This window comes from Ostrea edulis, chromosome 3 (genome assembly GCF_947568905.1).
Source record: "Ostrea edulis chromosome 3, xbOstEdul1.1, whole genome shotgun sequence".
Taxonomy (NCBI): domain Eukaryota; kingdom Metazoa; phylum Mollusca; class Bivalvia; order Ostreida; family Ostreidae; genus Ostrea; species Ostrea edulis.
This window is the reverse complement of record NC_079166.1, coordinates 49,058,264-49,075,796: the sequence shown is the minus strand read 5'-3', so window position 1 is coordinate 49,075,796 and position 17,533 is coordinate 49,058,264. Positions and strand designations below refer to the sequence as shown.

At 35.1% G+C, this 17,533-nt stretch overlaps 1 protein-coding gene across 5 annotated transcripts in view; it reads left to right on the top strand.

Annotated features, from left to right (window-relative positions):
* The window catches only part of LOC125677247 (uncharacterized), a 30,474-nt gene extending 19,130 nt beyond the window's left edge, over nucleotides 1–11,344 (top strand). For 2 of the 5 annotated variants that reach the window (XM_056158059.1, XM_056158060.1), the window contains exon 2: nucleotides 10,103–11,344. In XM_056158059.1, coding sequence (XP_056014034.1) covers nucleotides 10,130–11,056 — 927 coding nt within the window. In that variant the 5' untranslated portion in view covers nucleotides 10,103–10,129 and the 3' untranslated portion in view covers nucleotides 11,057–11,344. Of the gene's footprint in view, nucleotides 1–89; nucleotides 143–5,069; nucleotides 5,174–9,929; nucleotides 10,024–10,102 lie in introns of those variants that run through there. The other 3 variants (XM_056158062.1, XM_056158063.1, XM_056158064.1) reach the window with 3 other exon arrangements.
* The last annotated feature ends 6,189 nt before the right edge of the window (nucleotides 11,345–17,533 follow it).

The following is a 17,533-nucleotide window of genomic DNA, read 5'->3' as shown; positions in this document are numbered from 1 at the left end:
CGTTGAAATTTTAGTTTTATAACTTAAATCAATTAAAACGAATAGATCAATCGTGCTAACACAATTTTGTTTTCATTGTTATGTGGTAGCAATTGTCCTGTTGCACCAGGGGAGACGTCTGTCGCACTAAAAATAGAATTTGGTAGGTAGTCTGAATCTTCCTTAAGTAGTGTCAAATTCCATTTTGAAAATAATGAAAAATAAGTTTTCTTTTGTCATTTTATTTTTATATATAAAAAGAATATCTTGAGAACATTTTCGTATAAAAGGGAAATATTACTGCTATTATTTGCTGAGATATGTAAAACAAGTACAGGCGATATAAACAACAGGTCCGCGACAAGGGAAGGTTTGAAATCGGTCCAGGTGGACCAAGAGAAATGTTTCGGATTTTTACTTCACCTGAAAATACAAATCTCACAGAGAGAAAATTGAAATGCCATTTTTAAAAATAATATACACCTACTAAATTCGTACATGTTTTCAAATTACGAAAATGCTATACGCCACTAAAATGTTATTGAGTCATGCCGATATATTTTTAATTATCGTAGTACATATATGTTCTTCCTAGTTTTGATGTACCCTTGATTTTAGATTATATATATTTATAACAATGTACATGTATACTTGTAGCGCACATACATGAAAGAACTAATGAAAGAATCGATCTATTTTCCAGACGTACTGATATGATATTATGATAACTAGAACTGTAAAATAATTTTCTAGTAACTCAGCATTTCAATTATTTGAGGTCAAATAATGGAGTTTTACGAAGAGGCTTACTTTTACAATCGACGGCTGACTTTTATGCCTCGTTCAGACGGATGCGCATTAAATTTTACTTCGCATTAAATTAAACTAGTTAATGCGAAGTAAATCTAATTCGCATTAAATCGCGACGTAAATTTTAATTCGAAGTATTCTAATGCGCATTAAAATCTCCGTGTGAACGCGGTTCAGATTTAATTCGCATTAGCTTACGTCTAATGCGAATTGAATTCTTTGTGTGAAAGAGACATTACAATTTAAATGGGCCAACTCCAAATATGAAAAAAAATTGGAAGTGGTATTTGCAAAATTCACAGACTTTACGGCATTCGGTTGTTGTATATTTTTTAATGTCCTACTCGAGAATATTTCACTCGTACGGAGGTCACGATTGCCGGTGGAGGGCTGCAAAATCTAGGCCCATGCTCGGCGCTTATGGCGTACCACACCTGCTGTGACACGGGACTTCGGTTTTTGCGGTCTCATCCGAAGAACCGCCCCATTTAGTCGCCTCTTATGATAAGCAAGGGTACTGAGGACCTATTAATTCTAACCCGGATCCCCAATTTAAGAGTTGCTAAAAAGTTTACAATTCTTAATCAATGAACATAATTGTCGGTATTCGTGTTTATACGGAAGCAGTCTGTATAATTATTTTGGTCAAATTTCTGAAGTTTGAGTTGATCCCTTTAAATTGTAAAAGTCAGTCGTCGATTGTAAAAGTAAGCCTCTTCGTAAAACTCCAATAATAATACATTACATACTGCATGCAGTTATTAATTACAATCTAATTAAAATCAGATCCTAGAATAAGCTCACAATCGCAGAGTATACAGCGCGGGTCTACGAAGAAGTATGATTTTAATTAGATTGTTATTAATTATTTTGTGGTGTCTAGGACCTAATTCATATCGCCATTTATAGCAATACATGTATGTAAGACTCTAAAAGTGCGATGGGACTCTAAAGTGCGATTGTCACGTCAAACCCCGGTGATGTGACACGCCAAAGTGCGATGGTCCACACTAATGCCCCAAAGTGCGATGGTCTGACACGCCAAAGTGCGATGGTGTGACACGCCGAAATCCATTTGTTTGTAAACGACACAGTGTTTTGGTACAGACTGTACCAACCGTGTGTTGTTATATTAAAATATCAGTGCAAAATCCATGCATAAAAAATAAGTTCAACTTATTTCATTACCATCCAGTTGTGTGTTATTACATGTAAACACAAAATTTTCCAACGCAAAATCGTGTAGAATGTTTTGCATTATAGCATATTCCCAGGATTTTATTACGTGTACGTCACTAGTAATAAATGATCATGAATTAAAGAATGTTTGGGCGAAGTAGATAGTTCGACAACAAATGTACTTTGCCGTTCTCACTATCCTCAACCTTGTATACCTTGCCGTTGCTGTCGTCCGTGTTGCATTTCTTCGGTTTTATTTTGAAAGATGTTAAGAATGACGTCACAATGACGTGGTGTCACAAACGTTACTGAACTCCGTACCATCGGACTTTGGCGTGGCCATCGCACTTTGGCATCCGTAACGTTAGCCAACCATCGCACTTTGGCGCAGACCATCGCACTTTAGAGTCATATATATTTAATAAATATATATATATATAAACTCTAAACACTTGTTGAAATATTTCGACCGTGTTACCGGTCTTCTTCAGTCGTGTTTATCTCTCATAGCAACGTAACGCACGACTACATACCAAACTTCCACCAGAGTTCGTTTGCTCACAAACCAAACTCTTCCACTTAGGCATTATGGGATAGCGATTTCTTAGGCCGCGTATACTGTGACGTCACTGTAGAATGACGAAAAAACATAACGTCAAACGTAAACAACTTTCAAAACAAGAACGTAAACATCAAGTTCACTACTTTACACAATAATTTGAACAGAGTCTCCCTACTTTTTAATGATCTTTTGATCATTTTATGTTTAAAATAAAATCCATAATTTTATATTAATGCTATCTTCAAACTTTTAACTACGAACTACTTCTTTAGTGTTATTTGTCTGCGTGATAATCGCGGATTCACAATATACAAATCTGTATATTGTGCTGCGTCACATAGGCCTATTCGTAGGTGACGTAATGAGACCTCGACGGGGAGTTTGGACTACATACACGAAAGTACTATGACGTCACAGTGAGTATTATAAACGTCAAAGTTGATATTGCGCGAAAAACATTTGAGAAAGGTAAGAGTCGTAACAATAAAATGAACAATACTCACCCGACCTCGTGGACACATCCTAAAATATGACTATGAGTACAATTAAATATTTGGTATTAGTAGTGAAACAGAATTTTAGAAATGTTTGTTCACAAAGCAGTATATAGATATCAAGTACAAGTGTAATTTGATTTCAGCCTAGAATAAGATTTTTTTTTTAGAATGATTACTATTTACCATAAAAGCACATACATGTAGCATCTCTAACCTCTAACAGATGTGTTATTTTGTCAAAATCAGAAAAAATGGGGGGGGGGTCACTAATACTGATTTGTAGAAATAATTAACTTGGATATGAAATAACGAAAAAAGAACGTTCTCAAAACAAAATGGACATCCTATCATCGCATAAGGACCGTAAGGCTCTTACCGTTGTCATTGTGCATGATATCAGCATGAAGCATGTGAAGAATTCGGTAACACACATGAAACTTAACCGCCCAGTTTCCAGTTCACATGGTAACAAAGGTTGAAATTTGAAACATGCCCTTTCCTTTCCACACATCATTTTTCGACACAATTTTCACCCCCTGCAGTACCCCATGTCAAATACAATATATACAGCCCGAACCCCAGTTATTTTGCCAGCATCCTCGACAAAGATTTAATTTTTCACAAGATACAATTCTGTTTGTGAAGAAAGAAATGGTAGATCTGTCATAATTCATGTTTTCGTGAATTAGTAAAGTTTTTACGAATTTTAAAAAGAGTGATTATTTAAACGATCTATCTAAAATGTTGCATACATGTATATGTAACTTTATCATTTTACTCACAAACTGGATAAATGTGTGGAGCGCTTATACACAACCGCCATTTTTTTTTCTACTGCTGCATGACTGGTGGTTGCGCTGTCATGTTGTAAAACACTATATCCATAGAAAGGTGCGGGGTCAACAAACGCTTCAAAAGACATTCAGATTACAACATCATATGCAACTCTGCTGCATTTCAGTTTGAATTTTTTTTCGCAATTACTTTTTCTTAACTTGAAAAACGGTTTCCAAGTACATGTATTACAAATGATATATTGAATAATAACGGAATGTGGGTTGTTGTTTTTTTCAATTTAAGATATACATTGTAATTCCATGGATAAGAAGTGTTTCTGTATCTCAACAGCTGAACACGCAATATCACGAACACGCAATGTCACGAACACGCAATGTCACGAACACGCAATATCACGAACACGCAATGTCACGAACACGCAATATCACGAACACGCAATGTCACGAACACGCAATATCACGAACACGCAATGTCACGAACACGCATTATACGTAACTGTGTCCCTCGTGCTCAATCCAACGGTCACAGGTTCATTATACCTTTAAATGTCTCCCATACCTTTTCAATATTTAATTGATAAAAGTAGTTTTGCATCAAGACGATTCTTCTTTTATTAGGTCAGAATAAAAATCGCTACATTATGCCTTACTTTTGTTGTTGCATTTTTATCAGACCGTATATAGAGAATTGACCGTTCTATTTCATCTGACTGACCACATAAAAAGTCTAGCAGATATTGGATTATCGTACATATATTAATATCTCTCAACGGCAATAGTTAATCCCTCTGTTTGATGTGTCTAGCCAATACCTGAATAGAATTAAAATTAATTTTACATTTGGGGCAGACAATGATTCTCTTTCAAACCTGGTAAGAACAGTGGAAAAGTTAAAAGCACTGTGTAGTCGTCCTAAAATTACAAAATGTTCCTGTGGTGGGACTGGAATACTGGAATACGTTGATTCTGAAAATTCGGTCATCTGTAGGGAATTTCAAAGTACCTACATAACGAATTCCGGTGTTGTATTAGCAGATGATGAAAAAATCATAACTTTGTGTCGTAACCCAGCTGTTCATTTTTTCTGCAGGTCTCCTCCTCCTAAATCAACAGCTGGGTTACGACATTTGGTTAAATACCCCGGTAACTATATATCAATGGTGCGTTTTACAAAAGAACTTACGACTTACGACCAACTTTACATACTGGAATTTTCCAGTTTCTTGTAAGATAATTCGCTCTAAATGCAAAATAGTTTTAGAATGTGGAAAATTAAGCCTCAGAAAAGTTTTTCTTCATTCATTTATAGTAACAGCTGTGTAATACACTTTAAGACTAGCGACTTTGTGGTAAGTTATTTTGTAAAACTGGCCCCAGATTACGTACAAAAGTGGTTAAAGGGTCTGGTTCACGATTATTGAATTTTTTTTCTTTCATTTTTGATGTTTTAAAAATGTAACTCATTTAATGTTGACAGCCAGAATTTAGACCTGGATGCAAGAATAAAAGCAATATTGTAGCCTTAACTCTGTGTCATGTAAACATTGATTTTGTAATATAAGGCATCTTAATTTTGCATAGTCATAAATTTAACTTTTAGAAGACACATCTTACTTTAAGAATATTTGAAATGTGATAGATATAATAAATTCAGATTGATATCCATTTCTTTTGAAAACTTTGTAAACAATAACATACCGCAATCTTTGTTTACAAAACAAATAATAAACTCCTTAAAACGAGCTTCCGTGATAATGTATAACCTTATTTCTTAACACTCTTAATCTACAGGCAATTTGTTGATCTAGGGCTTATAAATTTATGACGTCTTGATAATATGATGATTTTATTTTACAACACACACATTTTCTCTGGCCTCTTTCTGTTCTTGCGCTAGAAATGATGTCCTTCCCGATACGCCCTTTTCCATTGCTGTGCATGTCGTCCCCATTTCAAATCATCCGGAAAAGGTTACGTAAAATGTCATGTACTAATTGATTTATATGCGTTAGATTGAATAGTAATTATCAATAGAACAAATAGCGATAAAAAATTAACCAAATATTGATGGGGAATTAATCAAATGTTTGATAATGATAGCATTAAGTTCAACGAGAGATTACATTATATCTAAACAGATACGTCACCACTAGGTGACAGATCCGATACCATCCATAGTAGATCATTGATTGATTGTATATTGTTTAACGTCGAGAATTTTTCACTCATATGGAGACATCACCATTGCCGGTGAAGGACTGCAAAATCTAATTTAATTATTCCCTGAATACTTCTCATTTACTTAGTTTGTATATCAGTCGATTTTGGGTGCTGAAACTTACTGAGCATATTGATGCACATTTATCCCACTTCCACATGTTAACAAAGCGTTTCATCCCTTCTTTAGAGGGAAATAACGTATCTTGAAACTTGATACCTCATCTGACAATCATTTGGAAAGTTTGGTTGACAGGCGATTGAATACTGATTTCGAGGCAGGTAAATTTTAGGAGTCGTCAATAAAACTTAGGTCTTTGAAGTTGTATGGCCCGAATTTCGACAAATTTTGTCCACCTTTTTAAAACACCGTTAATCATAGCACGTACGTATTTATGAAGCTGTACGACATATCACATATTATTTCACCTGTTTTAACCAAAATTATCTGGTTTTTAAGTCGATAATTAAGAGAAAGCTATGCTACTGTACCCTTTGAAAAAATAATAGATGAACATCGGACCATACAGCTTTAAGAGTTGCCATTTAGAAAAATCCCTGACGCCCATAACTTACACAATATCACCTTTTTTTTCAAATTGTTTTTTTTCTCTCGATCCTTTAAACCCAACCAAGATTAACTATTTCCAATTAAGAACAGATCGAATTTCACTGGTGTGAATTGTTTACCGACGGCAAGCTAGTAACCAAATAACGCCATTTTGAAGAGCAACAGAAATCCATGATGCCCATAACTTGCACAAAATTATGTTTGGTTCATATCTTATCTTTATCCTATATATTCAACCTAGATTAACTACTTCCAATCAAGAACAGATCGATTTTGTTCAAATTGTTTACAGACGATAAACAAGTAAGCCCTATAGAAAACAGGACACGCAGTGATTTACCGTCGGACAGATAGTATAGAGGTCATCCTCACCTAGATTTAACTTTTTGACGCGTCTACGAAGTACGTTGGTTTTTCATGTAAGTCGGAGGAAACAGTTTGAATAACAAAGAATTTAGAATTTACCAAATATGTACGCGTTAGATTTACATGTAAAGAGACATGTTGCGCATGCGATAGAAAATATTGGGACTATTTCTAATTTCATTTTTGACATATGTAGGAGTTTGTTAGTTCCTAATATTCTATGAATGATTCTATAGTTGAACCATATCAGTCCTGAATCTTTTGTCACAGATTTGATGTTTGTATATACATGTTTCCAATTTAAATCTAATTGCAAATTTAAATAATTAACCCATTTGTTTTCACAATTAGGTCGATGCTATGATTTTGATATTAAATAGTCATAAATATTCCTAGAACCTTTTTTGTATATGCACAGAATTTTAATGAATTCAGGTTGATATGGTTGAAAAGTTGTATTGTGTATACAGTTTGATATTTGGCTATGAGTGCACAATAGCTTGTTTCAACCCCTCATATGTAGTAAATGGAATCTGAATTGAGTAATCATTTGTGATACTCTGGTAGCTGATAAAGTTGCCTTGCGTATCTAATAAATCATATATTATATCAAACCTTTTGTCATAATGGTTTGCAAAATATGCATTTATTTTTAATCTTTATTTTATGATTATACCATAGGGGTTCAAACAAAATATGAAAATCCGTTTTTTAATCTTTATATATATTAATTAAATAATGCAATTCATTGGTAAAACCATAGACGTAAATGAGAAGGACCGCCTACTGGTGACGTCTTCATTATATATCTCCGTGAGATTTCAGCGCCCTCACCGGAATGCATAGAAAGCAACTTCCTCCAATCTCTACCCCGAGTTATCGTCCCCGCTACTCCACAAATACCTCTGTCAGCGTCTAAAAAGTATATCAAAATGCACTAAAACTAACTTAACATATCAGATTCAGATTCTTTATTTCCTTAAGCTATACAGCTCATCGGTTATAAATACAGAATATTTAACAAATATATACAATAAGATAGTAGAGGGTGAGTAGACATACAGATACAATGTTGAGGATATAAAATCAATGCATTTCAACATACATATAACAATACACGTGAATGGTATGTCGTAGCAAGTACAGAATTCATAAATTACATGAGGATCGAAACTTTGTTGTAGGAACTTTCCTAAATCATTGAGTTATTTTGTATTATTTACACTAAGAAGTTTTACATATTTGAAGACATTGGGTTTCTTAAAATTTCTTGTAATAATTTTTTTGGATATATTCAATTCTTAAACCGTTATAAAAAGGACACTTTAAAATAAAATGAAATTCGTCTTCTAACTCATTTAGGTTACAAAATGTACAAGTCCTATCACTTCTTGAAATATTTTATGCCTGCCCTTTTCAATGTTCAAAGAGTGTGAAGACGTCCGAAATTTTGTTATATATTTCTTTCCATTGGGATCAATCGATTTTTTAAGTACTTTAAGATAGAACTGTAAACAAAAATTATCAATAAGGTGTTGATATAAAAAACATTTTGGTGAATTTACAAAAGATGAAAAAATATTTTGCTTATATATATCTAACAATTTTTGTTCAATTACTTTGTACTTTGTATGTATCAAACTGTAACGATGACATCTAAGCAAATCAAACACTTGTCTGAACTTTTCAAAAGCAGACGATGGTAAATATGAGACACCTGAGCGAATTAAAAGGTTTTATATAAATATTCCTTCATTCAATAGTACTAGAATAACCATGGAATTCGTTGTTGTTGTGAACCTACTATACAGCTATGCCAGCCTTTCAAAGAAATTGATATACTGTCGGACTTAAGAGGCTGAAGTTCATTGCCTTACCTACCAGAATAGTTCGTACAATATTGGAATCGAAGTGAATTTCAATTCTTTTTTATATTTTTTAGATTGCAGCTTATTTATGATAAATAAAAAATTCTAACTGGTCTTGAGAGTTCTCAGGCAAATGAGAGTTCAAAAGAGTAAATAGTGTTGTTGTTGACCTTGAGTCTTGGCAACCGGATACTTGATCCTCTCATGATGTATTTACTCAAACGTGTTTATTTTGGATCACATAGATTTGAGTTGTCCAAACAGTACAATGCCATTGTGACAGCTTTTAAAATCATTTATCAAAATTTTGATTCATGACACACGGAGAAACATTTTTTAAGGTTGATCGATCCTCTTGTGATGTCATAGGTTTTTGCAAAATCTTTTTCTGTTTAAATTTTGTACATGATTGAAATGTGTCTTTCAAAGGAACTTTATTCACTGAATAAAATAAAAAATTTGGTAAACTTTTGATACTGAAAAAGTTTTAATTTTCCATAGATAATCAATTATCTATAATTTTAAAAATGTTTTCAAGGGCAATAACTCCTATGCTGGAATTTCCTCTACTGCATGTCTATGACACAATGATTTCCCTAATATCCACAATTAATTTTTATATATCTATGAATTATCAGATTTCTTAAACTATTGACATTTAAAATTTGTTATTTCAACAAGTTTTTATTAATTTTCATCATTCTGTTCAACGAAAATGTGCAATTTTTTTAATGTTGATATATACTTCTGTTTTTGTATGTCTGACATCTTTAAAAGGGTGGCAACATACACATTTTCTTTGGTTATTGATTAGATTAAACTATATTGAGTGAAAATTAATACAGTTTTTCCACTTTTAACCATTAATATTGATAAGTCACATGGGATCGACCCACCTTAAGAAAGTTGTTATGCAATATAACACCCTCTCCCCCATATTTCCGTATGAAAAGTGAGGATGTCTTAAATTTGATTTAGACATTTACTGATTTAGACATTCACGTGTATTAGAATGTACTTTTAATCGAAACTAAAATTTCCTGTTTGCATACTTTATATGTAACATTTCCTTTATATAACGAAATTAAAGGAAGTTTGTCCAACTGTTGATAATGCCATTTCAAGTATTCAATAAGTATTAAGGAAGATATTTTCATACTGAAAGAAATATGTATTTGTACGTCAAATTCTTGAGAAAGGTTTAACTTGATTCAGTTTGGTACGTAATCGTGACTGAATTATTTCTACATTTGTAGGATTGAAAGTGTAAACAACGAACGACCATGCTCATCATTGAATTCCTGAAGACGGTATGGTCCTGGTTTTTCTACGAGAAGAGAGAACATGATACCTCGACCGATCCACATAACAAGCGGCCAAAATCTGAAAATCTCTGCTTCAGGACATTTCTAAATCGACCCGAAGTGGAAGAAGTCATCGCCACTGACTGTCAACCACTCTGGCGGATAAATATTTGGAACAGACAGGTCTTCTTCAGTGGGGACGATAAATGCATTAAACGCATCGACCAGACACTGCAAACCTGCAAATATGAAGTAGCATCTTTATCAGGAAACTCTCCAGATGATTTTGCGATAGAGAAATCGGGTGAAATTGTTTATGCAGACTGGCAAGAAAGAACAGTTTGTCGTCTTACTAATGGTGCTGTAGAAACTATCATAAATATCGGAGCCTGGAAACCATGGGCTCTCTGTTGTACTGTCGCCGGAGATATTTTGGTCGCCATGCGTTCTAGGGACATGAAGCACGCTCGAGTCGTCGGATATAAGGGGTCTCAGAAGACACGAGAATACAGATTTGACAACAATGGCCATCCACTGTACGCTTCTCCAATATTCATTGTAGAAAACAATAACCAAGATGTCTGTGTATCTGATGCCGATTATAATCGCGTTACCGTCGTAGACCAAAACGGACGTTTCAAATTTCACTATAATGGACGACAGGTTTCTACATTATATCCAACATTCTATCCTAAAGGCCTAGCTACGGATAGTCAGTGCAATATCTTGGTCGCCGACCAGCAAAATAACTGTATCCACATCCTGGATCGTGTTGGTCAGTTGGTCAGCTTTATTGCGGACAGTTCTCTGGACGAACCCTATTGTCTATGTGTTGGAAGTGAAGACGAGTTATTTGTCGGAGAGTATCATCAGGGAAAGATAAAGAAATTAAAATATCTGCAGTGAACCGTCTGTAGCGTGGGATTTATGATGAATGACTCACTGTTTCGATTAAATTACCTTAAGGTCACAGACAACTTACCTTTTATTACTAATATCTTCCCAATCTAATTAAAATCAGATCCTAGGATACGCTCACAATCGCTATAAGTATCCGGCGCGGATCTAAGAAGTTTGATTTTAACTAGATTGAATATATTCCCTATATGAATGAAATGAAAAAGTCTGGAAAAAAATCAAATCATGCAAGTCTCGAGTATTTCAACGGAAATCAATTCAAAAATGTGACTGATATATGTTTTGAGATAATGAAATATTTTAAGGTTCCACCATAACTGTTTCGCAAAATTGTTATGAGAGTCTTAGATCGATTGCAATCTTAAGACAACCAGATGCATATATCAGGGCAAGCAGCCTCGATAGTTGACGGATCCAGCGCAGACACATCGGACTTGCGCGCTTCTTCACAAACATGATCCACTTTTTACAGAAATATGTCCAAAAACACTAAAATAGATGTCTATTTTGTCAAACTTCAGTAGAAATATGGAATTCGCCCTCTAGGGCCCCAATATGGTTTCGCTCTGGGCCCACTGGGGCTTCAAGACAGCCCTCAATCTTTTACTGTCCCCCCTCCCCCGTTCAGTAATTTTTGGATCCGTCATTGTATATTTTGGTTCAAAACAGGACACTTAAGAAGAAAACGGATATTCAGATATAGCAATCATCTCTTGGCCTATATGAATAATGTAAATGTCATAATAAGTTTCGCCTCCCGCGTCATTGGATTGTACAGAGCTGATCACGAATCCATGAGAGATATCAAGCAAGGAGGTGTCACTGAAAATGCTGGTGTGCTTAGGCGTGATGCTAGTGGGAACTTTGAAACTGTTCCTGGTTATCTTCATCAGTGAAGCTAGCGTTTTAAGAGTTGTAAGTGCAGTGTCATCAGCTACATGTTTTTTTTTTAAAAAGTCATTATTTTAATGTAATGGTCATATGTGATAAAAAATTTAAATTGAACAACTTACGGAAGTCGCAACGTTGTCTTGTTCACCATGTAAGGACAATTTCTTCACTGCATGATTTCTTTGAAAATTGTGAAATGAGCTCGAGTAGAGGATGATTACTTTGAGAGAACTAAAGGAGCGGTCACACCTTACCAGATAGCATAGACGGACGTAGCTGCAGAACTGTAGCTCTCTGAAAAAAATATTTTGACAGAACAGAGAGCTACAGATCCACCCTTATAAAAATCTTCGATTTACGGCACACAAAAAGCTGCGCACGGTTGAGGCCTTACATCGCTGTATTCTTGTGTTGCTGTCTCGTAAATTTAATATTTAAAAAAATTCTTAACATATTTTCCTACTAAACTTGTGTCCTAACATACCTTTAAATATTCATTAAAGCCCCATACGACCCGAAAACTCCCAGCTTTAAATGATTTCGTTTGTTGACGTAGCCATGTTAGGTAGCCGGTCAATTCGAACCCTGTTGTTGTTCGTATCTATTCATAACATTCGTTATAAGTTATGTATTCGCTCTTCATTTATTATCAACACGAATAATTTATAGAAATTAAAAAATATAGTTTTTCTAATGGTAAAATAAGCTCTTGATTCATGAAAATGCTACAAAAGTCCTTAACACTCCTGTGGCAGCCCTGGATGGAGACCGGACCAGACTAATGAAAGCCGCATTGCCGTGAGTTAAGCTATTTGAATAATTATTACTTAAAGGCACTAGGATGATATATTATTTAAAATATTTAGCTAAAACATTTGTGGGGATATTAGTTCACATTTAGACGTTATTGTGTAAGTATGGAAATGAACCGGGATTCGAATTGACCGGCTACCTAACATGGCTACGTCAACAAACAAAATCGTTTAAAGCTTGAAGTTTTCAGGTCGTATGGGGCTTTAATAAATATTTGAAGGTATGTTTGTACACACGTATATTAGGAAAATATGTTAAGAATTTTTTTATATTAAATTTATGAGACAACAGCACAAGAATACAGCGATATAAGGCCCCAACCATGCGCAGCTTTTTGTGCGCCGTAAATCGAAGGTTTTTATAAGGGGTGGATCTGTAGCTCTCTATTCCGTCAAAATATTTTTTCAGGGAGCTACAGTTCTACAGCTAAGACGGACGTCACACGGATAAAAAGAATTGTGACATAATGCTGTCCGTTGGTATTCATTGATGAAAGTCGTTCCCGCCGCTGCTCGGGGCTCCTGCGATTGGTGTATGAAGCGTATAAAACGCATAAGAACCGCACGATTATTGGATATGTACCGGGCAATTAACGGTCGATTATCTTCCATTACCGTCTGAATTACGTACAAGTACCGGGTTTGGGTTTGGAAGCGAACCAATTTAGAAATAGATCGTCAAATTTACAAGGAATAGTGTATCCTAAGCTATTCAAAAGTAAACAGGAATATTATTCAACAAGCATATTGGAATGCGATAATGATGGAACTTACAAACTCCTTGGTAATAACAACGAATTTATTTTACCAGTGGCTGATAGTGACCTAGCTGCAGCTCTCTGGGAAAATATTGGGACAGATCAGAGAGCAACAGATCCACTCCTTACAAAAACCTTCGATTTACGACACACACAAAAAAGCGCATGGTTGAGGCCTGATATCGTTGTATTCTTGTATTGCCGTCTCATAAATTTAATATAAAAAATTCTTAACATCTTTTCCTACTATACTTGTGTCCAACATACCTTCAAATATTCATTAAAGCCCCATACGACCTGAAAACTCACATTATAATAGTTTTGACTAGGCCCATTCTTATCTAATCTCGGCTGAGATTCGGCTTGGCAGAATATTTGGACTGACGCCTTCACCGAATCTCGGAGCAGTCCTTCATAATTCATGTCTGGAAATTTACTTTCAGCTTCGGCCGGTGTTATATAGTAGCCTTTCCCCCTAGCAATCTTTCCATCCGGAAAAATGGCTATATAGTAGTTTTTCCCCCCAGAAAAATGGCTATATAGTAGATCTTCCCCCACCAAAATGTGGCTATATAGTAGGATTCCCCCCTTTTATAGCCAGATTACCCCCTAGGAAAACCTACTATATAGTAGATTTCCCCCCTCTTTTCATTCCGGTTACGTTTACGGCGGACCACTCCATAGATATTTTTTTCCATTCTGAAATTAATCCTTTTCTGGCTATTCATTTCTTTTTTATCCTAAATGGAGTTCATTTCCGGATTCCCTTGATTGGGATTTTTGGAAATATATATTATTCAACGAACATTTCATTCAATCGAATGTTATATAATACAATCATATATTTAGAATGTAAAATCAGAATATTTCGTGCTTGTAAAACAGCACATATTTAGGCAACTCAGAATTTGTTAGTTAAACAAATAAATATTTATTGTACGAGAAATCAAAATTGTTTCTCTCCATTTGATTAACACAAAAGCTTTTCATACAGATAATGGAGTAAAACTTAAATTCTACAACTCTGTTGATTGTCTACCCCTGATTTCAAATTGCCGCTAGTAAGGAATCAACTCGCTTTCCCACTAGACATGATTCTTAACACCTCATTGGGAGAAATTGGGATTTTTCAATTGAATTAGAGGTTTTTGAGAGGAACACCCCCCTCCGGCTGTTCTCAGGTCATTGGTGAATTAATAGATGTGAACATGCTATCGATATATAATCGTAACTATTCCAGGCGGTGCAACTCCCAGCTGCACTGTCAGTACTTTAATTTATACATATCCGTTAACAAAATGTCTCCAAAGATGAATTTGTTTTTAATCTAATAGATGGACAACGTCATCATACTTTATTCCCATACGAAAAATATTCTGGAAACTTTTTTTGATTTTTAACATGCACTCCTAAAATGTTTTAGCTCACCTGAGCTGAAAGCTTAACTATTATTCATTTTGCCATCTAATTTATTACATGTACATGTTCATACATGTATATTAAATGTATCTGCTATCCTAAAAGATCCTAGATTGTTGTTTTTTTTAATGAAAACGAAGACTCGGGGTAATATTTCGTCCATCTTGTATCAAAATAGTTTGCCCAATACACTCCCCATGGAATTTTGAAATTTCAATTCTTTACTATACATTTGCACCCAAAAAAATGTTGGACTCCCTGGAAAAATTGGGTGTATACCTAAAATATTTGGACCCCCTGGAAATATTACCTGGATCCACCCCTGACTTAGGTTCGTTTCGTTTCGTTCCTACATAGGCCTAGGTTCGTTTCGTGGTTTTGTAGGCGCCCTTATGATCAACATATATAAACGAAAAAACAAAATGAACAAAGAGTCAAAAGAACGGCCTCAAACCATTTGTTTCATCTAAAAATTCGAAGTAAACCTATTTTAGACAATAATAATGCATTGTACATTCATTACTTCAAAAACTCTACTAATTTTATGCGCTTTTCATCAGATGTGTTCAAACATGGATATAATATTAGAAATACCAATAAATTAAATTAATATTGTAAATGTACTCTCTAAATCGTACTCCAAAATACAGATATCCTACCCCTGAGCATCTTTTCAATGAGAATGCATTTTTTTTAAAAAAAATAATTTCGTTTGTTTTATACTTTCTCAGTAATACCGTAAAGCCTATCTTTACAATTTGTCTCTATGAAAATACATGTACATGTATCTACATTCAAACTATCGGCAACATACACTTTTCGATACTCAGATCTATGCAATGTAAAACTTATACGGTACCAATTTTGATGCACCAGATGCGCATTTCGACAAATAATGTCTCTTCAGTGATGCTTAACCGAAATGTTTGAAATCCGAAATAACAATAAACTTGTAAGAGCTATTTTAGGGGAAAACAGAGTGCCAAAAAGTGGAGTCAAATTCGTCTAAGGATAAGAGCTATGCATGAGGGAGATAATGGGTACCTGTAAAGTGCGAAACGAAATCGAAACGAAACGAAATCTACCGAAACGAAACGAAATCTACCGAAACGAAACCCAACGAAACGAAACGAAACCTACCGAAACGAAACGAAACAGATTGTATAACCGAACTCTATTAATTATAATAATTAAAAATGGTATCTTAGGCCCTGTGAAAGTTACCCCATATTTATAAATAAAATTCGCCTCCCCTTTGATGTAGGCTTTCGGCTTGACTGTTACAAAGTTTTAAAAGTTGGAAAGGGGGGAGTAAGCACAAAGTTCATATCCGTAGTTGATTAAATGCCATGTACAATTAGTTTCGGATCCATACATTTCAGAACCGAGGGTTACAGTCTCAGAGATCTGGGGAAACACACTATACGAGGGGTTGGGTCGCCGACGTTGGATCCGCCTTTGGGCATAGATACATTGTTTGAAGAAGCTGGTGTCTGAGAAAATTGAAAGCAGGAAGAGCTCTTAACCTCTTATTTTATCTCTAACTGCTGAGGTGCGAGTAATTTCAATAATGGAAAAAACTCTATACATTTGGGATGTTGCTAAGACGGGGAATTGAAAACGGGACGGAAAACGGATTTTTTTTTTAACGCAATGATATTAGGAGGAGGTCGGCATTTTGTAAACTGAAAAGGCTTATGAACAAGGGGATTTAAGCAGAAATCACAAAGAGAACGGGAGGACATATTCAGAATCCACCGTTTGATATACTACATACAAATACACAATATCCACATGTATACATATATTTGTCTTTAGAGCAAAAAATACTGAAACATATATTTATGCCCAAAATCGGATTCAACGCCGACGACCCCATCCCTCGTTTAGTGTGTTTCCCCAGACCTCTGACCTGTGAGACTGTAACCTTCTGTTCTGAAATTTATGGATCCGAAGCTAATTGCACATGGTATATATGTACTTTGTGCTTAACCCCCCCCCCCTTTTCCAACTCTTAAAACTTTGTATCAGTCAAGCCGAAAGCCTACATCAAAGGGGAGGTGAATTTTATTTATATGTGTAAACTTTAACAGGGGCCTAAGATACCATTTTCAATTATTATAATTAAAAGAGTTCGATCATACAATCTGTTTCGTTTCGTTTCGGTAGGTTTCGTTTCGTTTCGGTGGGTTTCGTTTCGTTTCGGTAGATTTCGTTTCGTTTCGCACTTTACAGGTACCCGGGAGATAATCCTTAATTTTGAAATAAATTTCTAAATTTTATCACAGAAATTAAATGTATATCAATATTTGTTGTACAAAGCCCGACTGCCTTTCCATAGTCTGTTTTCTAAAAATCAAAACCTAAAACGTGAGGGGGGTAACCCTGCTATGGGGGGAGATCTGCTATATAGTCATTTTTCCGGGGGGGGGGGGGGATCTACTATGGGGGAAAGGCTACTGTACAACACCAGTTCTAGCAATTAATGTCCACTTAGGTGACACTGCTGTTCGCTTCAAATAAGTTGCATGTACTTTACTATTAAACCAAATCTATTAATGCTTCATTACTTACCGTCTAAGTAT